The 27,035-nt window shown below is 35.2% G+C and overlaps 1 protein-coding gene across 3 annotated transcripts in view; it reads left to right on the top strand.

The window, feature by feature from the left end:
• Nucleotides 1-3,823: 3,823 nt before the first annotated feature.
• Nucleotides 3,824-27,035, top strand: part of LOC148954908 (protein DOP1A) — a 160,533-nt gene continuing 137,321 nt past the window's right edge. For all 3 annotated transcript variants that reach the window (XM_089099104.1, XM_089099111.1, XM_089099118.1), the window contains exons 1-6: nucleotides 3,824-3,883; nucleotides 6,714-6,804; nucleotides 9,633-9,822; nucleotides 12,396-12,561; nucleotides 15,978-16,167; nucleotides 23,804-23,979. In XM_089099104.1, coding sequence (XP_088955230.1) covers nucleotides 3,831-3,883; nucleotides 6,714-6,804; nucleotides 9,633-9,822; nucleotides 12,396-12,561; nucleotides 15,978-16,167; nucleotides 23,804-23,979 — 866 coding nt within the window. In that variant the 5' untranslated portion in view covers nucleotides 3,824-3,830. The remainder of the gene's footprint in view (nucleotides 3,884-6,713; nucleotides 6,805-9,632; nucleotides 9,823-12,395; nucleotides 12,562-15,977; nucleotides 16,168-23,803; nucleotides 23,980-27,035) is intronic.

A 27,035-nucleotide genomic window follows, 5' to 3' on the forward strand; every position in this document is an offset into this window, starting at 1 on the left:
ACAGACAAATTGAAGTTAAAAAGAGCAAAGGTTTGTTGGCCATTCAATTGGGGCTTAGATGCTATCCACCCCATCTCATTAAGCAGAAATAGCTGCCTATATATACAAGATCACACATTTTTATTTACTTTCTTTTTCCCCTATCAAATTGCGGTTAATGCATCAACTGTAAAGGGGACAATTCTATCCCAGGTTTTTTCTAGATATTTTTTTATCCTACATGAGATAATAGTTGAAATCATGGCTCTTTTTTCCATAAAAGAGCCTACCCAGTTTGATTCTAAGCTTTTTGAAAAAATTGGTCTCGGTCTTAATGCTGAAAAATGTGAGTATTTAGTTTTCAATACTAAAAACCCAAGTAGTTATTTGAGTTGTAGTTCTTTTTCAGTTAAGCTGGCTCATGTGTTGCGTTGGCTCGGGATTAGTATCTGCTCTTCTGTTTCAGCTATCCGTGCTAGTGCACTTGCAGATATTAAGAATAAGCTTAAAGCAGGTTATGCTAAAATTGTCCCAAATCGTAGCTGACGTTCTCGAAAGGCATTGGCTAAACTCTATTCAGATTCAGATTCAATCGGGTTCAATTAAAACAAATAGAAATAAATAAAAATAAATAAACATCTCTATGCAAAAAAACGCACGTTGACTCCCTTAAAAAAATAACGATTCCTCCTAATCACGCTTTCCGACTCTCGCTTTACTCCTCAACACAACCACATCCCTCAACCATATAAATCACTATCTAAGAGATTCCCCCTTCCTCCCCAAAAGCACAGCTACCTTAACCTTACAAAAAAATAATCAATAAATAAAAAAAAAAAAAAAAAAAAAACCCGAGATAATAATGATAATAATAAAAAAAAAAAATCTCAATATTAATAAACTCTGTTTATTGAACATTGAATAAGATATTTTTTCAGATTATTTTTAAAAGACCCAAGGGAGTTCCTACATCTCAGCTCTTGTGGAAGCATGTTCCACACTTTCGCGCACGCCACATCCGGTGCAAAATCCGACCGTACTGTAGGTGTTCGTCTCACCAGCAGGTTTGAGGCAGATCTCGTGTTCCTAGAATGCTGTTCCGATACCAACTGGAATAGACCGTGGAATGCTGATGGAAGTAATCCGGAGAAAAATTTGAAAACGATAACTGAGCATGATAAATGATAAAGTGATTCACGGGAAAGAAAATCGTCCATATTTCCGATTATTTTCAGGGCATGTTTGTGGATTGAATCAAGCCTTTTCAGGTGGGATGTAAATGTTGACTGTCAAATTGACGCACAATACTGTAGATGAGGCTTGATAAGTCCATTATAAAGTAGACGAAGGGTATTTTGAGAGAATGTGTGTTTCAGTTTCCTGATAATCCCAAGATTACGGGAGAGCTTCAGCTCCACAGCGTGGATGTAATGTACAAAGGATAAGTTATCGTCAAGGAGTACACCTAGGTACCTGTCATAGCCAGTTTTTGGTAGTCTGATCGTTCCTCGAGAGGTCGTTATTCCTGATACCTCTGGGCGAAGAGGTCCAATCCTTGAGAAGAAGAGAACGCAAGATTTGTCAACATTTATTATAAATCATTTGGGATCCATTCAAAGGTAACTTTTTTCTAAGATGACTTCTAATGTACACTGGAGATCTGAAATGTCGATGGCACAAGAGGCCATTGCAGTGTCATGTACGAACGCCACAAGTCTATTCGCTTCAGTACCGTTGCTCCAAATTTCTATGTTGCAACATAGTTTGAAGTACTGTGAAATCCTGGAGTTAGGGTTCAGAACGCGACTTAGGTCATTCACATGAACCAGGAATAACAGTGGGCCTAAGATTGAGTCTTGCGGCACACCGAAGTTGACAACGGTGTTATTCAGCAGATCTTCTCCTATATAAACACGTCGGCTACTAAGGTAAGACTGGAACCATCATAAAGCCTCTCCTCTAACCCCAATCTGCTCTATTTTACCTAATAGAATTCCATGATCCATACTGTCGAACGCTTTATTAAGGTCACGAGAAATAGCAGCTGGCACGAGTACCAGTTGAAGTTCCTTATTAATAAATAGGCTTAGTGACGCCAGAGAATGTTCCATCAAGTGTCCAGGTTTGAATCCGAATTGGCGTTGGTTAAGGAATCACTTAGCTTCCAGAGAAGAGTAGAATGGGTTCTTCATAGGTTTTCCAAACACTTTGGAAAACACCGAAAGAATAGAGATGGTTCGAAAGTTAGATGGGTCATCCTGAGGGCCACCTTTGTGGAAGGGACCTATTCCTGCCTTCTTGACAAGTGATGGAAACACGCCCGTCTCCTAGGAGAGACTTACCAAATGTGTCAAAGGTTGTAGTACGGACGGCAATACTGCTTTCAACACTGTAGAATGGACGCGGTCGAATCCAGAGGCAGATGCTTCTCTCAAGGCTTTGACAATCATCGAAACGTCCGTCGAAGTTACAGGAATGAGTGCCATCGATTTGACACACGCTGGGCCCAAAAAGTCAAAATTCAACTTATTACGACCATTCCATTCTTTCTCTATCAGGTTTGCGCCCATTTTTTAAAATTATTGATATGCATGATATTAGAGATTTTGTATTTTCGTTATTGTAAATATATTTTGTATTTACCTTGTTGGTATAGAAACCGTAAGATTATTCGAATGTTTAATGCAACTGATATATTGAGGTCATATAATAAGTTGGACTCTAAGTTAAGAGATGAGGCCTGGAAGCGGTTGGGTCCTTTTCATCCTCTTATGCGATTGTTCTGATTTGCATTTGTAGTTCTTTATATTGATATTGTTTTGCATGTGTTTTGTTTTGTATGTCTTTTCCTTTTATTTTCTTTTGTTACTTTACTTTCTTATAATGTTAGTGGGTCAAAAATAGATTGTTATAATTGTGCATATGTACTTAAACCATTTAACTGATATATTTGTTGCTATACATAAAAAACAGAATTACTATAAATTACAAAAAGAATTGCTATAGGCTACATTAAAGAGAATTATATTCGAGGCTGTACTGTGATCATATACAGAAAATTTCTATTTTTCCGTGTCTTGAATTCGTACCTGGTCCGAGCACAAGGGTCTGTGTCTGCATAAAAGAAATCCCAAGGAGGGGATTCTAAGCGAGATTTATGTGCATGATAAACTGTTTTCTTATTGGCTTAGATAACTCCTCGGGAAATCAGTCAATATATTGAAAAATTGTGGCCTTTATTCCTCTTCGACGAAGCTAAAGATTGACAATAGTAGTTTGGGTGGGGGATACTATCACTGCCAAATGAAACTCAGAGAGGAAAGAAGATAACGAAACAAAAAATAAAATAAAAAAAGGTGAAAAAACGAGGATTTCGTCAGCCAGTGGAAAATCATGAAGAAAGGAGAAAAATGTTCAAAATAAGTTCATGAAGAACTTTTTTGATTTTATTTTTTGTTTTCTTATTTTCTTTCCTCTCTGACTTTTATTTGTCATGTATAGGCAGTGTGGTCTAAGAATGTATATACTATCACTGCAAAATATTTTAGCTTGTTTACCCTGCACTGTTTCCGCATGTGGTTTTTCCGCATTCAAAATGGGTATTTCTGGTAAATCTTTTGTGATTTTCTCCTGGAAAGAAAAAATATTTGCAAAAATTTTCCTGCAGTTATTGCATTTTGTTTTTCTTCAATCATCGCCGTAGGGGAATGAAAGGTTACTTGGAATTTCCAAAGCAGTTTTTAGCTCAATTCCATAGCTGAATTGTTTTCGCTCTAAAATATACGATTTTACATTTGACAGTGAAGCCCAATATTTTCAATTGTAAATGACGTGCAATAATTCTTGTTAAAATGAGTAAAATATTTGAAGACTTAGAAGCTCCAGTTGATCCAGGCTACAGAAAGTAAGACATATATTAAAAAATTTTTGAACCATTGTATGTGTCAGCAGGTTTTCCGTGCAGAAAACATAGGCCTAGGATAGTTTAACTAGGCTACAGTAGCCTAGGCCTAGCCGTTTTAGACATCATAACCTTAAGGGAGGGGCAAGGTACCTTAATTGGAGTTTAAAGATATAAAATAAAAGAAATTAGTGTCAGAAAATGGGGGGGGGCATCAGCCTCTCCTGCCCAGGTATAGAACCACCACTGCAAGACTGTTAAATTAAGGTAAAATTAGGCAACATCAAGCAACCTTAATTTACTTAGATGTTCTGAGGGTAGAATTATTGAGGGTACTTGTACAATATATGCCCTTCCTAATATTCTTCTAATATTATTTTCTAGTACTTAATCCTAAAAAAATAGGCTAGGCCTATACAAAAGTAAGATAAAAATATAATACATTAAAAACAAATATATATTTGCACATTAGAAGGATGGGGTGGGGGTTAAGAATAGTGGGTCTGCATGCTTAATGTGTTAGGCACAATTATTCTGCATATTATGTAGTAAGAATTGTTTCTACTTTCAGACTGTCCTAATAGCTTACTTTTTTCCTCCCCCCTGATTTGAAAATATACAGCCCAATTTATATATTTTATTTAAATATAATTTATGTTATTTATTGCAAATCTAAGAAGGTTTGGAATGACAGAGCAACTTCTTCTTTCATGCTATAAAACCAATGTAATGCCTGTAATGATATAGGCCTACTGCTGTCCTGTCTGATACCTGTTGTTTATAGAGAAGCACAGAAACAAACTGGAAAAAGCACAGAAACAAACTGGAAACAATTCAGATGAGAGGCTGCAAAATAATTCTTGGGCTGAATTATAACAACTATGAGCTAAGCTTGAGCCAACTCAAGCTCCCAACCCTGGGTGAAAGGAGGTGTGAAATGCTGATGAAGTTTAGAGCTGACATCCTGAAGTCCTCAGCACACCAAGATATCCTTCCTCCATTTACTTCAGAGACCCATGCACACAAAATAAAGTTGGCAATTCTGTAAGAGGTAAAACAACTGTTGGTATGCCTGGCTGCACACTTGATGACAAGATATATAAAATCCTTTGTGTCCTACTACAACAGATGTTACAACAATAGTGCCCTGAAGTAGAGCTTATGGTTAATCATTTGTGTTTTTCTTGGTGTTGTGTCTTTTTTGTGCTTAAATTGATGATACCCATGTTATTGCAGTGTGATAAAGGGAACAAATAAAGATTATACTATATTATTATATTTATTTTCCATCTATTCTGTCTCTTTGTCTTGTCTCATGCTAAGGTGAAAGAAACTAAGAAAAAACAGTTTTACAAGATATAATTTTAGAGCACTCTGCAAATCTTATGCATTTTTATTTATTGATGAGTTAGAGGGAAAGTGTTACATCCCACCTCACCAATTGGGGTTTCAACAGGGTATTGTGTGCATATGCACAAGTTGGCCTACTGCACATATCTCAGAAATCTTTTTCCTTTTGTCTGGTGACTGCTTTAATCTCATCCTAGAATTCTATTCAGAAAAATTAGAAATTCCTTATTTTAATTGCCATGATGGTACATTGTCACAAGCTATATTCCTTGGTACCTCTGTTTTAAGACAACAGCCTATTAAGACTGTTGACCACACCTCATACATTGGCCCCCTGTTGGCACCACTATTTGCCGTGCTGTCAGTTATCTAATCTCTCACATCTCTTGCCAAATATCTGCCTCCTATGCTTCAATTGTGTTCAAGAAACTTTATTTCAACAGTTTTCATATTGCCAGTCTTTGCAACCCTGTTGTGCTGCCTTGTACTTGGTATGTAATGCTTTTCTGGAAGATTTTTACTAAAACTGATAAAACAAGACCTGTTCCACCTTCATCTGTTTCTCTTAACATCTGCTCTATTTACCACCATAACCAGTGATTTCAATTCAAAATTTTTTAGAGAAGTGCAAAATATATTTTTTTTTAATCTAGGGGGGGGGAAGTTACCATTTTTTCAATTTTTTTATTGAAAACACCCAGAAAGACATTTTTAGTGAAGATACATAAACATAATATTTTCAAACGCAATGGGTGTACTTCCCCTCCCCCCCCCCCTGGATTGATGCCACTGCCATGAAAATGCAACTCAAGATTTATTAACAAGTATAGTAAAAGCAATAAATACAAACAACTCCCCCAACATTACAGGTGCCACAGCATCTTCTTAAATATTTCTCTATCCCCCTCATTGGTTTGGTCTTTGGTAAATGATTGATTACACTTAAATATTTAACAATAATGGCTCCTGATTTTTCATGGTATAAAAGAGGATTAGTATGCCTGTATGCATGATTTTTGGGAAAGGTTCTTGTCTGTCATCTCCTGGTTTTGGAAATTATTAGTCACAACATAATTCTGATTTTAACAGGATATATCTTGATAATGTCTTGGATTAAATTATTGTACTGTTAATTAAATTGAATTATTAAGAAAAAAAAATAAAAACCATTAAAATATATTCATTAATTAAAATTGATCATTGAAATAATCTTAAATTTCCAATTATCTTAAATTTCAAACTAAGTAATCCTAAATGCCTACAAGAGTTTTCTTTGCTATCTTTCTAAAAAAGTTGGCCAATCTTAAGAATATTTAACTATCAAGGAAGCAGTTTTGACTTACTGTATTATTTTGGAAATTTTTTGAGGGTCTCAGTTCATTAGAAGGTTAAGAACTCTGTAATCTTCACAGTAATCATAAAAAGCAGAGGTTATGCAGAATTCACACAAATGTTCAAATTGTATGAATTTGTATTTTTCTAGCTTTGTTGCTGCTGTTGACAAAATCTTGAAGCAGTTTGAAAGCACAAGTGAATGGCAAGATCTGATTGCTTCCTTAGGCAAGCTAAACAAGGTAATGTAGAACATTCGAACCCTATAATGCTTCTAGCTTAAGTCTAATGTTTTCTAATCCTAATGGGCTATTAATTATCAGTAATAGAAAGCTTTCTAAATGTTTCACTGTTTTGCTATATTTATTTATAAAAATTTTGCTATATTTATAAAATATGCAGCTGTATTATATTTTATTATATATATGTAACTTTAATATATATGTGGTTATAATATGTAATTATACATGCAGCTGTAATATGTAATATATAATATGCAGCTATAATATATTTATAAAATATGCAGCTGTAAATATGCAGCTGAACTCCTACTTTATGTGTGCTTTTTATGCTAAGTAACCTTGTTATGCTAGAAAAAGATTGTAATTTTTTTCAGACACTTTTCTATTAAAAAGGTTCTCTAGAGAGAGAGAACTCAAATCATCTCGTTCAATATGAAGCTGTACCTGACAATAGTTTAGAAAGTTTTAAAATAAATTTAACAAGTAGTGCTTTTTACAGTTATGTTTCATGGAGTCTACAACTTTCTACTCCTCTATAAATTTAAATTGAAAGAAGTTTTGTTTTAATCTGTATGTGCAGTGTGTTGTATTTTTACTATCATAAGTGACAAACATGAGCTTACTGTGTTTGGGGCTAATAGACTAACGTTTTTGCAAGATAAGGTTATAATAACTCCAGCCCTGGTATAAACTTCAAATTCACACTTTATGACCACTATTTGTGTCAGTTAGCAAGTAAACTATTAAGATTTTGAAGATATTAAGTTAGTGCCAAAAATTTCTGGAACAGTAATTTTATACAAAAGTCCTCTGGGTGAGGGGCTTGACCCCAGAAGTTTATTTTTATTAGTTCCCCTAGAAAAATCTTTTGATCTATAATTTATTAGTTCCTTCTTATGCATAAAAAGAAGCTAACTGGAGTATAAAATAAGTAAAAAGAAAAGGAATTCACAAAAAAAAAACCAGAAAACAACACCAACAAAATTGTCATTTACATTACATCACTTGCACTCATACAAAATGTAATGAGATAAAAATACCCGCATATTTACAGTTGCTCTTTTTGAGGTGTAGATTCAAAAGCTGGTAACATTTCAACTGGGCCCACCATATTGTACCAGGATATAATCGTTTCTCTCTTGAAGTGGGTATCTTAGCAGAAACTTCAAGTAGGCTATTTGCAACAAATAGACTGAAGTTTAGACATATAAGTTTGGGCTAACTAATCCCTTAAAGGGGAAACGTAAGGAGGGAGGGGGATTAAAGCTTAATATAATTTGCCAAGATATTTCTATTCAGGGTTTTTTTGAAAAAAAGTTTGCTGTAGCTACTCTCCAGAATACTTTTAAATGTAAACTCAGGGGTGCTTCTAATATTTTGATAATACGTTATACCTAATTAATTCATTGAATCACCTGGGAAGACTCGAGTTTGCTCAACCAAGAAATGCTTTGGTGATTTACTTATATCTTTAGACGCCGCGATATTGAATTTTAGGAACGAATCCTTCTTAGTATTAACACTGAGACCAATACTTCTGTGTCTTTCTAACAGGTATTCAGTATTTTTCTTATCAATAAAAGGTTGCAGCTTAACATCAACAAATAATCTGAATAACAGAGAAAAGTCAGGTATCAAAGATCAATGTTAAATACTCCTGCAATACTCATAGTTACAGCTGATATTAGCATATTAAATAGTACAGGACTCAGGACGAACCTTTGTCTAAGACCATAAATAAGCATAATGGGATCACTAAATTACTCATGAGTCATCTGAATTCTCACGAAGCTTGAATTCTCACGAATTCTCATCTGAATTCTCACGAAGCTGAATTCTCGACGAGTACCAATGAGGCAAGAGTGCTGCTACATAGGCATTAACATCATATTTAAGTAGTTTAAAGAAAGCCAGAGTACTACCAATTCAAAAGCAGCTAACACATCTATGATACAAATAAATTGGAAAGACCCCAAATCTTGCACCTTTTTAATTATTTTCTTTAGTAGTCTGTCAGAAAATGCACAACTCATGTGATGAAAACTAAATTACTGGTAATAGAGCCTGTATTTCTTGGATGTCTGAGGAAGAATTGGCCTATACCCAGTACACTGGTTTAAGTTTTTACCCTTTTTCAGTATCTTGGATGCAATACCCAGTAGAAAATAACTGAGGAACCATCTCACTGTCAACATACCTCTGGTAAGCAAGCATAACATGAACAAAAAGAAGCTCTGAAGGAAGTGGACAGGACAAATACCAACAAGACCTGGTGCTTCTCTGCGTTTAAGATTTCTTGTAGATCGATGCCGACTTTGAAATGATAAAACTATTTCACTCTCTCAAAAGGGGCTCAATTTTTACTTCTAGAGACTAATCACTCTGTTTTTTTTTTTTTTATTTTCGAGTTTTCTGAACTGAACACTGTTGAGTAATGTTTCACACATTTATCATCCGGAATGTCATTAGCTCGGGTCTGAGCGGAAGCTTGACACTTCCTGAAAAAAAAATCACTGCATAAGCTTAGGATTATTAGTTGTGTTGTCAGATACTTTTTCAACTTCCTGGTTCAGGTAGTACCAAATATACAGTGCTAAATACACTACAAATTTTGTGTCAGAGATTTAGGTGGCTACATGACATATATCGCTAAAAAACTAATGATACAAATCTATCCTACTGAAATATTGTTAGCTTTCAATTGAAGGCTGACACAATATCTTAGTTAGGTAAGTGTTTGTGCAAATACCTTGCCAACAATAGTTGTTCAAGATTATGTGCCCTGTTCTGAAGACCATTACTTGCTGTCTCTAATATAGTTTGTTTAGGTTCTTTCAGTCCATGGCACAAAGTATCACGTGATTCCCAGGCGTGTTTTGGTGGGGAAGCGTTTGGCGCAATGTATGCATCCAAATTTGCCAAGTGGTGTCCATTTAAAAGCAATAGAAACTTATGACACTATTTTCAAAATGATTGGATCACCTCGTTTGGCTCAGCAGCTCTTCATTTACAGTTCAGGTTAGTGAAAGTTTTTGATTGTTTCTACCAAGCCCATCCACTGAAGTGTCAAGCTTCTCCCATACTCCCCTGCATTTGTCATAGATAGCCAAATAAAGGCTCCCTGACTGTGAACCTTCAGGCTTTGGACTTGTGGTTCTGGATGTATGGCCCATTTCAGTCTTTTACACTGAGTGTGGCCTCATTTAGTAAAATAATTTCTATTATATGCTCAGCTTCAAAACTATCACGGGTCCAGTGCGAAATGGCTCAGCATTTACAGTTGAATAATTTATTGAATTGTTTGTTTCAAGACAACTGCTCCAAACCTCAAATGGCCGAATATGCGTTTCCATCAAATCAACATAAAGATTAAAAATAGTCAACATAAATTAAATAAAAATCAACATAAATCAACATAATCAACAAACAAATCAACATAAATCAACATAAATTAAATAAAAATTAAAAATAGTGTGGTCAGTAGCTAAATAAAATGGTACCATGTTATGCGCTCTTCTGTCTAATATTCATACTAAATAATTTGGCTGTAAAAAATTATTGCCTGTAAAACTAAGGGGAATTCTCATTACATGCTTTTGTTGTACCACCCCCGACTGCTCTGGCAATACTAAATCCAACAATATTATTAATCCAGTATCGTTAGATTGTTTACCTTAAGTGCAAAAAATAGAAGCAAATTAGCTGTATTCAAATTCTGCGCCAGTGCCACAGTGGTGCCAGCTACCTATAGTATTTTTTTTGCCAAAGGACTGGCTCAACAGGAAATTGCTTGTGTTCAAAGATCAAATTTTTGGATGTAAAAAAAAAAGAATATAAAGAGTTATAGATCGTTGTCAAATTGAATTTGATATGAACGATGAAACATTAATTCAAAAGAATTGCTAAAGTTTTTCAGTTAAAAATAATAGTATGTGCATTGGGCCCCAGGGTGGCGTTAAGATTGTACTGGAATACCACTAATTAATTTCGTCCCTCCTCAACGCCTCGCTCTTTACGCTAAAGTTAGACTCTTTCTCACAAATTTTTGTTAACAGTAAAAAAGTTTAGTGTAAAGAGCGAGGTATTGAGGAGAGGATAGCCCCTTTCGTATATGGAATAATTTCTGGTCGTTTTAAGTTTTAAAGTAGCTCCTTATTTTCAGTTAAAAAAATTGATTTTTTTATTTGATTTTAAACGTTTTTGAATTAATGCAGGTTTTTATTTTGGCTCACCGTGCATGAATAATTAAAACAAAATTTGCATATTCATTTTACTTTTATTGGGTTAAATGGCTTTCTCGAAAGTTGTTTAATCTTAATTACGAAGGTTTTTATCAGTAATAAATATACGTAACTTACGAATTAACTTACCTAACGAACTTCTATATTCATATATTTTTAATACGTATATTACAGGGTTCGCCCCCTTGTCAATACCTCGCTCTTTACGGTAAAGTTCGAATTCTGTTCCAATTCTTTTAAAATGACCCCTTAATCAAAAAGGCCGTTAATTAGAATAAATAACTCTTATAAAACTGTTAACAAATCTTTGGCTTAAAGAGCGAGGTATTGACTAGGAAGTGAGCCCAGTCATATATATTATAATTAATGTTCGTTTTATTTTTTGATGTTGGTCCTTAATTTCAGTCGAAAAACTTTTTTTTTATTTAATTTCTGATCGTTTTTTTAAATAATGCTGGGAAATCCGGCACCCCCTTTATAGTAATGTCCCTTCCCCCATGAAAACTTCATTTGTGGAAAGATCCTCCCACATAACCCCGACCCCCCCCCCCCCCATCCAGAAAAAATCCACCCTGAAAACGGCTGTATACTTCCCAATAACCAATACAATATGTAAACATTGGGTAAAGTTCATAACTTTCAACCCTTCCCCCGGGGACTTTGGGGGATTGTGTCATCCTAAAAGACATAGTTATTATATTTTCGACCATACTGAACAAAATGGTTATCTCAAAATTTTGATCCGGTGACTTTGGGGAAAAAATGAGCATGGGAGTGGGCCTTTTTGCCCTCTATTTTTATTGGTCACTTAAAAAGGGCATTAGAACTTCTAGTTTCCGTTCGAATGAGCCCTACCACGATATTTAAGGACCACTGGGTAGATACGATCACCCCTGGGGAAAACAAAACAAAAGACAAATAAACACGCATCCGTGATCTTTCTTCTGGTAAAAATACAGAATTCTACGCTTTTGTTGATAAGAGTTTAAAGCCTCTACAGCAGGTTTCTTTAATACGCTGAATCTGATGGTGTGATTTTCATTAACGTTCTATAACTTTTAGGGGGTGTTTCCCCCTTTCTTCGAAAATCAGGCTAATTTTCTCAGATGCGTAACTTTTGATGGAGAGGACTAAACTTGATGAAACTTATATATTTGAATTCAGCATTAAAATCTGATTCTTGTGATGTATCTATTGGTATTAAAATTTCATTTTTTAGATTTTTGGTTACTATTGAGTTGGGTCACTCGTTACCACGAACAGTTTGATAGTGGAACGCCAAGTGATGGAATATATGTATTTGTTTTATTTATTCTCATCATGTGTTAATGCGTCTTTCATAAATTCTAGGTATATTTCCCCTTCTTCCATTAGCTGCAACAAGCGTTCGTCCCTCCTTGTTACATCTCTATGAAGTTCATTTTGTACCACTTGGACATGCTCTTAAACCTGGATTGCCAGGATTATTAGCTGGAACTCTTCCTGCACTTGAGGAAAACTCGGAACATTTCGACAGGTGCGTTTAACCGAAATTAAATGTTCGTTATTCCTAATTAATTGTTAGTGATGTTATTGGCACAACTGTTGGTGAATTATCATAGTTAATTGATGGTACTTCGGTCAATGAAATAATAATTTTTCACCTTAGGTTACACTGGCATGTCAGTGGTTTTTGCTGTTAGTGTTGCATGTTGTGTGTACCAAACCAGACGAGTGTTCATAGAAGCCGACAAGCTGCGCTTGGCGAAATAAAGGGTTGAAAAATTAGACTTTTTCATTAGCATACTTTAAATATTTGTAAAGAACACCTGAAATTCGTTTTTTAAAGATGTGATTATTATATACTGTGGTTTCTGGCCAATAATTGGGGCTCTGAGCAATCTAACTGGACCAGACGAAAAGCAGGCCGTAATGGGGTGGGATTGAAGGGGTTCATAAGAAACTATTTCAAGGAAGTGGTAATTTCAGGGAAGGGGGTAACGTACAAAGCATTGAGAAAGTGGGATAGGGGAGTAAGGTGCGTTGTGGTGTTGGCCTCAGGTGTTTGGGATGCCGAGGTGAGCTGTCAGTAGTAGTAATTAATGTAATTTTTACCCATTGTTTGGCGTGTTATTGACTAGATTATTCCTAGTTACCCCAAATTTGCCAATGAAATTAAAAGAATATATATCCCTTGTTTGCGGAATTTTTGATGAATTTTGACGCAAATATTTACATTTTGGAGCAGTAAAGTACCAGTATGACCCTAAGTCATTGGACTTGTTCGTTTTTAAATTGTTTCTGAATTACCGCCAAGGACTTAATAATAATCCTAGATTTATGTGTCGAATCATAACATTTAGTATATGGATAAAAGATCGAATAATAAAACTCAAATATTGCTTCGAACAAATTTTGCAAACCTTAAATCTTCAGGAAAATTTTTTAGGCTTGAGCTTGACCCATGGGAAAAATTCCTTTGGGTGCCTTTTCCCTTAGGTGTGGCACTATGATACCTCTTTAATTCAAATTGTTCTCATTCAATAGGCAAAAATAACGAAAGAAAGGTGCTGAGACTTTATGGAAAAATTTCTTCTCAAAATAGATTGCGCTTTCTTTTTATATTGTCTTGTTGTTTCATAAATTAGGTTACATACCGAATATGTCACCGGTTACTGGTTTCAAGCTTTTTATTCAGAAGAAGACAACAAAAAAATTCAGAAAATTTTAATCGACTCTCTTCTTTTATTTAAAGAAGAGATTCGTTTTTCGTTTATTGTCTTTTTCTTCTTTTAATCGATTGTCTTTAATCTTTAGCCTTTTATACCTGTGTTGTTTCAACTTTCTAAACTCCAGGGAATATTCTCAACGATTCTTACTGCTGCACACCTAAATACAATATTATTATTATTGATCGACACAGGAAACTGAGCCGAAACTCGGATAACAAGACCCATGGACCCTCACCCCCCCATCTAAAACATCACATCTATTCGTGTTCTATATTTGCCAATTTCATTGACCCCCAGGTAAGTTTCTCTCAGACAGGAGCGTAGGCAAAGATTGAGATAAGGGTATTTTTCACAAATTTCTGCTATGCTGTATATATCCATAATATTAAAAAATATTATTAAATTTCATACGTTTAATTAATCTTCTATAAAAACTAGCTTTTATTAAACTTTTGAAATGCCTTTGGGAAATTTGTGAAGCTATCTGTTTCGTTTTCAATCAAACAGGTTGAGCTGACCTGAAGACAGTATATTTTGGACCCATGTCTTTCATTGTCATAACCATCACAGTCAAAAAAGAAAAAAACAGAAACTATTAATCAGACCTACAGGAAACAATCTTTGATAATAATTACTGACATAATCAATTTAATTTTGCTATTTTAAAGGGATTTTTTTGTATTATTTTTCCCTTTAGTTCCAATTTTTTAGAAGTAATAAACTTGATGCATAAATAAAACTTTTCAAACACGAACTCTTAATTTTGAAGTAATCTAGTTTTCAGTAAAGTCTAAGTGACGTTCGTACTTTTAGAGGAATTACATATATAATTATAATTTTAATTAGAATATATCTATTTTTATAATTAAATTTTTATTTCTATTTTCCATTTCTATTTGTATAATCTGAGGCAGTTTTTCTGGAATTCCGTGGGTTATATCCCCTATAGACGCACATTTCAGCATTATCTGACTATCTTGAGTAAAACAGCTGGACGGAAATTTTAACTAGATCTTACTGGGGGATACCAGAGTTTCTAGAGGAAAAGGGGTGTTTGTGTGTGTCGGGGGGGGGGGGTGGTTACCCTCTTTTTGGTGATGGTCCTTGAAAAAAGGGATAAGAACTTGGAACTTTTGATTGAATGTACCCTTTGCCACCTTTCTAATGTTATCCTTTTTTTATGATGACCCCTAGTAAAGAAAACAACAAAAGATGACGGATGCTCTTTATATAGTTAAAACTATTGCTTTAAATATGATAACACCTGAACTTTCGTGAATTATGATTGCTTTGACACGCAAATCTTTTTAAAATATGTGACCCTAACCTAATAGTCAGTTGACCCCCTTTTCTACAATATTGTGTATATTATAGGAAATATTCTCTATTCCACAACAACTGAAAACTAAATTGAGACAGCCATTTCGTAATTTTGTGTTTGTAGCGTTCATTTTAAAGACGGAAAAGGGTATATATTTGGAGTTAATACTATTGGCTGAATGCAAATAACGGAAATGATGATGAATATAAGTCAACTTAAGCTGAAAACTGGCGTCATTTGAATTTGTATTACGCAATAGATGTGTATTATACAAACAGTTTTTTTTGTGCTTTAATTAGTTTTCGCCAGGTTGTATTTTTCCCTTTTTGTGGTGTGTACGTTATCGTGCTTAAAACTAATTGGTAACATTTTTAGTTAGATGTAAATTTAGTAGGCTCATTTCAAAATGTCATTTTTTGATAATTTCATAAATGCCAAATATAAATAATGTACAAAAGAACATTGTTATTGTGTATACTCTGTTTTAGCAGTAAACTTGCTTTCTGAAATATGTGATTCTATAGAAAATTGATTTTTTGGGGTTTTAAGCATGAATGTCTAGGAAAGGATACCCAACCACCCTCCGTCTCCCTCTTGAAACACCTGCATGTGATTAACCAGGAGTGCTATGTGCGCCTGGAGGCAGATCACGTGATACTTGCCTTGTTTTCCGCTAGATTCCTTCTGATGTCCATCTAAGCTGGGTAAACTTTCTGCTTTTCTTACGGGGGAATGCCTCAAGCCAAACAATAGTCACCCTCGGGACTCCAACTGGTGATCCCTCGCTTGTGAGTTTAGCCATTTTATCCGTGTCGTCCAGGACGAATCCCTGCATATGATACCATTAATTATTTCTTGTGACCATGCTTTAAGTACCTTTGCTTACATTTTTTTTTTCAGGATCGAATCATTTTTGGAGAAAGCAGCTGAAGCTACGGGAGAATTTCATTTTTATTCTAAGGTTTGGGAGGCAATTTCAGCAAATCCTTGTGTGAGGAGACCTGCTTTGGATTTCATCCTTAGTCATTTTGATAAACAAAAATCCCTGAAAGAGCAATCTGATTTAGTTGGAAACAACTGGGAAGCCATGGTAAGTTCTCAATAAAGACAATGGCTTAAGCAAACATATTTGTGGAGGCAAGAGAGGGAGTACATGTAGAACTCTCCCGTATGCATGCATTATTTAACGCGTGAGGCAGCTCAGTTCAGTTTATTTTAAAATTAAGTCAGGAGATTTCCCGGTAATTACTGAGCCGTATTGTATTTGCAATAGTATTACGGTGCAAAAAATCAAAATTTCTATCACGCCCCTTTTTTATTTGGCTGATGAATTTCTATATACCAGTTAAATTGGTAGTTTCAACTACTATTATTACTTAGCTAAGGAATAATGTCTCATATGAATAAATATGAGACTAATATTGTTACTGTGGAATATATACTATTTAACTAATAATGATATATATTAGGGTGGTCCTTAAGAGATGGAAAATTTTTTTTTTACTCTTTTTTTATGGGGCACGGTCTGAAATGATTCCATTCTGATTATAATTTAATAATAAACAAACATTTTAGCATTATTTTCAATTTCAGAGGTCCCTACCATAACTATTAGAAATGTCTAAGCAAGCTTTGATAAAAAAAAAAGCGCACAATAATGCCGTTTAATTAAATAATATCAAACATGTTATTTTTTATATATTTTTTTATATATTTTTTTATATATTTTTTATATATTTTTTATATATTAATATCAAACATGTTATTTATTATGAGTTGCTGTACACTAAATAGAAAATAAGCGATTTGCAATAGTGTCCAGCAATAGTAATAGCGTCCAGTCACTTCAATTGTCAAACTACACAGTTCACATATGGGCTTCAGACTGGTTCATCGGTGTCTTTTTGGTTCGATCACTGTAATGCTGTCGGTACTCCTTAACAACTAGCAACAGGAACTGTTTCTGTTCTTCAGATGTTGTGTGCAGTTTGTTATAGTCATCCATCAGTGCAACACCACGTTCAGCAATGTCATTGATTACCCTCATGCTGTGCACTATATTTTTAACTGTCTGGTAGTCTTCTTCAACTGACCACAGATCAATGTTCTTAGTTAGGAATGATAAAGACAGTCCGGTAATGCTGAAGAATCTGTTGGTATTCTGCGTGACAAAGTTTTCTAACTTCTTCTCCCCGAGTGTCAACGGGTCCACTGTTATCCTCTTCAGAGGGTGCTCTGCTCCTGATGTTTGCAGAGCCGTAACCATATGATGTTTGGTGTCATTTGATACTTCGTCGTCAAAGAAGGCGAGTGCCACCAACTCCTGATAAGTACCATAGGTGTCTTATTATTTTGTTCGAGGCAGTTTTTGATATCGATTCTGATATTTTTCTGTAGCTGTAGATGTCCTTTAGAAGTTGGAGGTCAATGCGAGGGGCTGATGGTGCTGACGATGCTTGAAACCATGCTTTCACGTAGATGATCACAGTGAATTGACAAATATCAGCAAGAGCCTTTTCTTGCCTTTTCGTGAGTTTGAACTGACTTCTGAACATCCAGATCTTTAGTGCATAGATGGCCTTTGCCATCCACCTTGCTTGATGCAGCCCAGCTGGAGCTCTGAACGAGATTCCCTTAGATGGCGTGCCACCGAGGAATATGATTGTCAAGTCCAAAAGCTCACGGTAATCATCACGGGGTTGATACAGTAGTGTCTGCATCTCAGCAAATGCTATGATATCTGTGATTACATGTGAAACAGCTGTAAACACACCCTCATCTGATGAAGCTGTCTGAAAGTCTGCTCTTTTAATAAACTGCCAGGTGTTCTTAAACCGGTTGAAAATTGTTATCTCTGGGCCTTTTCTAGGACCAAGGCAATCAAGAACCACTGCTTGTAAGACTATTTCTAAAATACGATGTCGACAAGCAAACCAAAGCATGTCCTTGTCAAGTTTTTGTTTCAGAAGGATACAATCACCATTTCTTGGACCGGAATTGACAGATGTGGTGTCAAAACACATGCACTTTACATTATCTGTAATGTTCCAAGCCACAGCTGCTTCAAAAACTGCTGCCGCAGAAGCTTGGCCAGTTCCCGAGGCTAGCTTTGGAACATCAAGAAGCTGATCTACACCTGCTCCGGAGACCAAAATTGGAAGGCGATTGACAATCTGCCGGCTGCAGATATCCTCTAGGAGTCTTCCATCCCAGTGAATAGTTGGAGGAACTGATGGTTTAAATTCCTGTCTTAGATTTTCGGCTATTACCTAGTGCCGCTTCATTCTGTGTCTAGGAATTGAAGAGCGATCGACATTGAATTCAGCAGGATCATGACCAATGTGTTGCAGAGTCGCGTGTGTGCGTGTGTGTGTGTGTGGTGCGTGTGTGTGTGTGTGTGTGTGTGTGTGTGTGTGTGGGTGTGTGTGTGTGTGTGTGGTGTGTGTGTGTGTGTGTGTGAGTAGGTGTGTGTGTGTGTGTGTGTGTATGTGTGTGTGTGTGTATATATATATATATATATATATATATATATATATATATATATATATATATATATATATATATATATATATATATTCATTATACTAATATGAAACTGCTGATACTATGCTGTAATACTATACTGTACTATATATGCTATAATATAATACTATAGGCCTACTATAATACCACAAATTCTATAATGCTAAAACCATATGCTTATAATATTATGAATAAATTCACTAAATACTGTTACTGTTCAGCTAGTCAATAACAAGCAATCAATCCTTCATATACGTGCGTTTAGAGGTAACCATTTTAACAATGGAACTGTCATAGGAGAGCGAATTTTCAATTGTTGACTTGAAACAGAAACAACGGAATATTTGCCCGTAAGAAGACATTTTTCTTTATCGCGCGACGTGAAATCCAGTTGTCAAAATAAAATGAAAGTCCTTTCCCACACTGGCTTTATTTATAGGAAAAAAAAGTGAGAAACGAAATTCAAGGATGATTTTAGTCATTGTAAAACTGATTATCACAGAAATACTGTGTTGAGATAAAAAATCTCAGTCAAAGACGTTGTTATATCTTAATTTGCTTATAATAGCATTTAGATAATTACACTTTCACTTAAAGTGAATATCTAATTTTATTCAAGCCTAATTTTTGACAGAGATCCGATGAATCTAATGACGCCACTGCTCAGAAACTTGCAGTGATAGTAAAACACGGCTTATCAGTAAGAATTCGAAAAGATTGCTTGTTCCGAATTGTCCAACGGAATAACGATACCAAGGAGGAAACAATAGCATACCAAATAGTAACCAAAATAAAACTTACGAACAATTTGCCGGCATTAAAATTTTGCAACTTGAAATCAGTAATTATTTTGTACTACGGTTTAAATACGCATTTCATTCTGAGTAAATGAAATTAATGACCTTTTTTTCTGGAGAAAGGAGGATTAGAATGGAAGTTAAGTTTCGCTATTAAATTCAAAACAGATTAAGAGCGAAAAAAATTCATTATGCTCCAAACTTTTGATTTATTGAATTTCCAGTATTGCTTCCAGTTTAAACATTTCCAGTTTGTACTAATACAAGCAGACCCGTTTACAGGGGGAGGGCAACCGGGGCATCTGTCCCAGGCGCCGTGGATACTGTTAAAGTAGTAAATTAAACCGGGTACTCCCCCCTGGATATGGTCTTGACTATTATGAGTGACTTAAGTTTGCTCAGTTTGCATTATTCAACTTAAATCTATAGCGCAATTGCTTCTGATGGAACTTACAACATACTCACGTAAAGATCATATTGATATATTATTTGGAGTTTTATTTAGCTCAAGATTGAATATTGGTATTTTTAGTCTTTAACCCTGTAGTCTTTAACCCTGTTCATGCTCTGCTTGGCAATATGGGACCCCGGGATCGGTTCCCGCTGCAGCAAAGTTGGGCAACAGGCTTACTACTTGACTCTGTAAAGTAGCAATTTTCTGAATTTGCTTTAGAGTGACTTTTTCTTTTACTCTCAACCGGTTTGTGTTAGGACAATGAGACTTACGTTAATAATCATATATTACAGACGTTACAGTTTTATTCAAAATTTTAACCTCTACAACAAATTTTATAAATTATTTTGAGAAGAATGTTGAAGTTTGAAAATAATTTTCTAGTCCTTTAACTGATGAAAGTAGAAGAATCTCAGTATCAACGTTGTTTTGTCCAAAAAAAAACTGGTCGAATCAAAAAAAAAAGCTTTCACATCCCATGTATTACATTCTTATTTAAATTTCGGCTCAGACTATTCCAATGATGCAGTTTTCATTTTGACCTGACGCCATTTTGTGGGTTTCAGGCTATCTTTCGAGATAATAAAAAATTTGGCAACAAAATTTCATCATTGAGATTAATCTAAATAATTGTTACCATTCCTGAATCCGCTTCAAATAACGATTCAAGGTTAGGTTATGCTTAAGAAAATGGCGGGCAGATGTAGCTACTGCACACAGTGGAATACACAGTTGTATTGATATATGACACCTAAAACTGGGTCAACAAATTTTATCTCCTCAAATTGGCTTAGACGTAGATAATTTCGGAGACCACACTGCCTTTCCATGACGATAAATGGAAGTTCAAATAGGGATAAAATCCTTTTAATAGACAGTGATAAATTTCACAAAAAAACTAGATATTTCGCTCACATATGCAGTGACTATCATCAGTAGTAAAACTGATGTTTTACTACTGATGTTTTATTACTGATCAGTTTTACTACTGATGACGGCCACTGCACATGTTACCGGAATATTGAATGTTTTTATGAAATTTATCACTGTCTATTAAAAAGATTTTATCCCTATTTGAACTTTTATTGATTGGCTTAGACTTTAGGAATGTAGACAGAGGCCGAGGAACCTCATTTAAGACCAACGCTGTAGCTACTGTATTTTTTTCATCAGGCCCAAAATAGGCCTGAATTTGTTTTTTCTGCGGTCGACTCATGTATCAAGGGCGGATCCAGGATTTTTTTTCGGGGGGGGGGGTACTAATTTTTGACTCAGTTGCGACTAATTTTACTCATTTTTACCTAGGTTTTACTAATTTTCAGACTTATTTTCGATTCGGTTAAAAATTTCGGGGGGGGGGTTCAAACCGGGTTATTTAGGAGCAAGGGAGCCTCAATTAAGACAAAAACTAAGAGACAGGATTAATCAGTACCGTACTGAAAAGTTGAAAAGTTTTACTGAAAATTGACGTTCTTTTTTTAAGACGACAAAACAGAACTATTTTTAGTAAATAACAGTCGGAAATTTGAGTAAATATATAATAATTAAAAAAACATTGCAAGAAAACATAACATTAAAAGATTCTTTTAGTAAAATGATGAAGTGATACATGTATATTCAAGGCTGTCTGACGTGTGTTTTCCCTTGATTTTTACGTCACATCTGTATTACAGAAGCGGGAAATTGAAATGACGAGACATAAAATTTGTTTCGACTGTGATTTTTTCCCATTTTTTTCCTACTAATACTATATATTTCTATCATTTCCCAGATTCACCTTATGGATAGGAAAACTGCAATTCCAAGCTTCAATCTTTTCTAATTAAAAAAAAAAATACCTTAAATCGTCACCATGGCTGGTCAATCATACGTTTCATGTTCAGAAGATGGACTTGGTCCCCTCAATAAAGTACGAACGGATTTTATCGACAAAAACTTCGGAATTCGAGCCAAGTGGCTTCGAACCACTAGAGGTTTGGAAACTAGTAAAATTGGCTTTTAAGGGGATCTAGTATCTTTACTTGAAAGATAAAGTTAGGTAGACAAGCTTTTTCTCTGACTTGCTATTATGCCATATTTTTGTACACAGTATTCTTTGCAGCAGACTTGCTGTTACGGGACATCAAATCTATTAACTTTTCTTCCATTACTATACCAAAATAAAAATTTGGTATTGTAATTAAATAGATATAAAACAAAATAGTAATAAAACATCTGAAATAAAATAGCCGGGTTTGCTTGATATATAGATTATTATAATTAATATAATTAGAGTAAAATATGTTTCTACTAGCTGGCTCCATGACTTGAAATATAGGGAAACAGGAAAGAAAAAAAAAAGAAAACCCAGTAAACCGAAGATAAAATAGAAATAAGAAAAAATACAATACATAGAAAGTAATGTTCAAGTTTCCTTCAATGGGCTTTGCTCGAAATCCCCCCATTGCCTGAAAAATGGGGAAAGAGGATAAAATCGTGAAAAAGAAGGAATCAGATGCCATTATCACATCTTTCATCTCAATTCAGACGATATGTGACTCCATAGACCTGGCAGGAAAAAAAACGAAAAAAAGAAAGAAAGTGACTCCACCCTCACTTTGTCGCAACCAGCTCAGAAGTATAAATACATAGCATACTATTTTACAATCATTTTAAGAATAAAATTGTACCAATTTCAAAAGATAAATCTTTTAACAAACAAAAAAAGAAAAGAAAGAGTCATGAGAAAATGGGATTATAAATAGCAAAACTAATCTATCACTGTCCAATGATCTAATTTATCATCTAGAAACTCAGCCACCAGACGCTTGAAGCTGCCAAAGGATTGGCAGCTCCATGCTACAGCTGGAAGTGCATGGAAAAAAATAAGATGAAAATAAATTCCAATGGGTGCCCTAAACAGCTACATACCAGAATAGACCTAACCAACGTAGTATTTCAGCGACTCCTAACAGTCTGAAAACACTCAGTTTACTGACAAAAGCCAAACCTCAGGCATTTCCAGAGCAACGTTTTGTCCGCTCTAAGCTACTCTATTGTAGTTAAGGAATAGCACCTTACTGCCTATGAGAATGATTACTTTTGCCCAGATCCAAAGGACCATATCCGCAACAACAAAATCCGTCACCATATAGGCTAACCGCACATTGCCTTAGTTGTGAGACAAAGAAGATGGCGTTTCCCTCGGCATATCGTCCGCTATACTAGACCACACACTTCCCAAAATACTCCTCTGGTGGCAGCTGGGAAGCATCCCTAACCAAATCAGACCACTGATTACGCTCTGTATGACGCATGAACGTGACAGAAAAGCTCTCCTGAAGAGTCTCATTCCAAAGTGGGAGGACATGTACGGAGTGGTTCACCTTGAAGAAAATTGTAGGCTACTCACTGACATCATGCGTGTCTCTGGGGGAACTGAATGAACTAAGTTCTACGGTAAAGTCTGTGCATGGCCATAGAATGTTGCCTTAGAGTATATGATTAAGAATGTGCTTCTATTATAGTTTGTTTATTTATATGAATAGATATCTATCCATCTATTTATCCATCTATAACCGACAGCTTCAAAATGCAAAATAGCCTTGGAAATAATTTCCCTGATACGAAAATACCTGATACGTGAAATACCTGATACGTACGTAATGTCCAAAATCTGAATGGTACTACCTAAGTTTGCTTCTAACACAAAACTATTATTGAACTCTACATTCTTTTGAACCCTTTTCTTTTTGGGCTCAGATCGACTTTCAAAATAATTTCAACAAGGGAGTCGTTGGGGGGGGGGGCAGTTCCCTCCCCCAAATAATGTGGAGAAAAAAATATCATACATCCCGTGCCCCTTGACTATCTGGATATGGACCCCTCTATATTTCTATATTTCTTTATTTTCTCTTATTTTTCTCTCCGAACTCTTGAGATGTCATGAAGTTTTTTGTTTTTATTAATTTTAGGTTCATAGCTTGCGTTCCTGTTTAGAAGATTCTAGTGTCCTTGTGCAAAGAGCTGCTTTGGAATTTATGGTAGTCGCCTTACCACTTGCACAATGTCCAATAGATCCTGAAAAGACAACTCTTATTACGGCTTCTGCCGTTTGGGCATTTTTGAAAAGAGATATGTCACTTAACAGGCAAGCTTTCAATTTCATTAGTTGCTTCAATTAGACATATTCAATATGTATCATATATCTAATAGTTAATATCAATATGAATAGCTTAAACTAAATGTTCTATTGGAAAATATGCTGTTATTTTTTAAATTCTTGTGAGAAGGCCTTCAGATAAGTCAGAAGTAGGAAACAATTTATTTTCATACCTCTCTTCATTTAGAGGAATGTATTAATATTAAGTATTATGAGGCTTGTTAAGTCTGCCGAGAGGCCGATAGCTCCAATCTTGTTCTGGAAGATTTTTGTGAAACATCAAAATTAACGTTCATGCGCTCAAATTAACAAGGTTAAATTTGTCTGAGGGACCCCTGACCCCTTAAAATGTCGGAGAAGTAAATCCTGAAATTTATTTTAGTGGCATTTGATGTTTTGTTTAAGAGCTTCTCTTTTTTACGTGCGATCGGTAATGAATCGACGCTCATAGAAAATAAACATAACACACATTCAGACTTATTTTTCTTTTATTCTAGTGCCGCTTTAAATTTCTGAAACCTCTCCAAATAATCTGCCGTTTCCGCTACATTGTACTACTACTACTACTAACAACTCACCGCAGCACCAAGCCGCCTGAGGCCAAGACAGCCACGCACCCTTCTACTCCACCCCAATCTATTCAAAGCCTCCCTTTTTACACCCGCCCACGAAGTTCCCATTTCCTTTAAATCTTTATTTATGACGTCCTCCCACCCCAGACGAGGACGACCTGCTTTTCGTTTAGGCCTAGACGGTTGGCCGAAAAGAACAATCTTCGGTAATCTGTCATCCTTCATCCGCACAATGTGCCCTAGCCACATCAACCTTTCTTTCATTATAGCCCTAGAGAGCGGTATTGAACCATATGTTTCGTATAGCCTTTTGTTTGACATACGGTCAGTCAGCCGGGTACCCAGAACAATCCTTAAGTAATTTCTCTGCAAAGTGGCAATTTGGTCCAAATTGACCAAAATATATTACAAATAAAACTCAGAGAGGAAAGAAATAATAAAATGAAAAATAAAATAAAAAAAGGTGAGAAGACGAGGATTTTTTCAGCCAGTGGCAAACCATGAGGATGAAGAAACAAGCAAATATTTCGATGAGGACCTCCGCCAAATCGTCCTCAGGGCTAAACAAAAAAAGAAAAACAAGAAAAAAGAAACCAACAAAAACCGAACCTTTCGAAGTTTGCTTGACAACGACAGAACAAAAACTGAATAAAAACCAGGTTGGAATCTATGAAAAAGAAATTTACCAAGATGATTGAGCAATAATCCTTTGTTTTGCTATAGCTTTAGCTGGTCTACAATTTCGGTCTTCATTAGATGTGCAAATAGGTTCTCTCAAGTTAGACCGGGTGAAAATATTGATTGAGTTCTTCAAAATTAAATTATTATAAATTGGGCTTAATGAAATATCTCCAGTGTCTCTATTTATAGCTAAATTTATGTTTATGTATTTTTTTATCTCAATTACTTCTTTAAAAGATTACGGTAGGCCATCTACAGCAGATATTAAGGTTGCCTCGTCAAAAAGAACCAGATGTGTAGGATTTTCAAATATATGCAGAGCCAAAGCCGAATCAAAGTTGTCATTTTTATTTTCCAATCTCAGGGACTTATCTATTGAAATTTTGTGCTCATGCAAACGTTCACCTAGCTGTTGATGGGTCCTAGCAATGTAAAATTTCCCACATAAACACTTGATTCTGTAGACACCACTACCCAGTACAGGGTCAGTCTTATCTTTTCTTGAGTTGAAAAAATGTTCAACTTTTTGTTCAGTTTTGAAAGAAACAGAGAGATTATGTTTTTTTTTTTAATTTTTCCAAGTTTATCGCTAAGTTTTGGGATGTATGGTAAAGTGATGAAAGTTTTTTCTCAATTACCGGAGTAACTGAATCAAGGGGGACGGGCTCCCTATTTTTTGTTTTATCTTTTTTAATCGTCTATCTATGATATTTCCAATAAGTTTTATTGGGTAACCATTACAGAATAGAATATCTTTGATATTGTTTAATTCAGAATTTATATGATTACGAGAACAGAGTATTAAAACTCTGTCGACTAAAGAGATTATTACCCCTCTTTTCACAGAAGGAGGGTGATTTGAAGAGAAATGTAGATACCAATCATTATGGGTCGGCTTTCTGTATATGGAAAATTCAAGGCTAGGAGCAGTTTTTATAATCAAAAAATCCAAGAAAGGCAGCTTACCTGAATCTTCGAGTTCCATTCTTCTTCAATTAATATTTGCTTATTTCTTCTTCTTCATGGTTCGCCACTGGCTGACAAAATCCTCGTTCTCTCACCTTTTTTTTTTCATTTTATTATTTTCTTTCCTCTTTGAGTTTCATTTGTCACGTATAGCCAGTGTGGTCTTAGAATGTATTTACAAAATATCTTGAAAGCCCTCGTAAGGATATACCAGTTCTAAGTGTATGCTCCCATGGGTAGTGCCTTTCGTGTGGCAGCGCGTTTCTGTGGAGCATACATTTTATTTAGGACAAACAAATTAAAAGGAAACAACAACTAAATAAAAAACCTATTTGTACGTGAAACGAAGGAGCGTTGTTAAAAGTTCTAGCCAACAGAATCTATCTTAAATGTAACTTAGTCAATAACCTGAATATGACCAAGTTAAACGTTCTGCTCTATTAGATTAAAAAAAAAAAAAAACGCAGAAAAGAGAAATTTGGCATAAATTCTTGAGATTTTAGGGAGCAAAACACTAATTTAGTAACTTTATAACTGTTAGGATCCTTTTCAGATACCTTTGCCATTTACCTTTATCCGTATACCTTTTCAAAAATGCATAACAATATATATGGTGTATGGTATATGGGCTCCAGTGAGTGCTTAGCTCGGGAGGCAAACTGATATTCATGGAATTTTTATTTTTATTTTTTTTATTTATCAGTGGCGAAAGTCTTTATTGGTGAAAGCTAAACTTAATCTCAGCCAAGCTCAGATCAGCTGTTTTCTTCCTGTATACGCTTATATAACTTTGCGATCTTCCTTCAATCATAGGCATTGCGCTGC

The sequence above is a fragment of the Artemia sp. Qi Xiang Cuo genome, chromosome 2, assembly GCF_049724085.1.
Source record: "Artemia sp. Qi Xiang Cuo chromosome 2, ASM4972408v1, whole genome shotgun sequence".
Lineage (NCBI taxonomy): Eukaryota > Metazoa > Arthropoda > Branchiopoda > Anostraca > Artemiidae > Artemia > Artemia sp. Qi Xiang Cuo.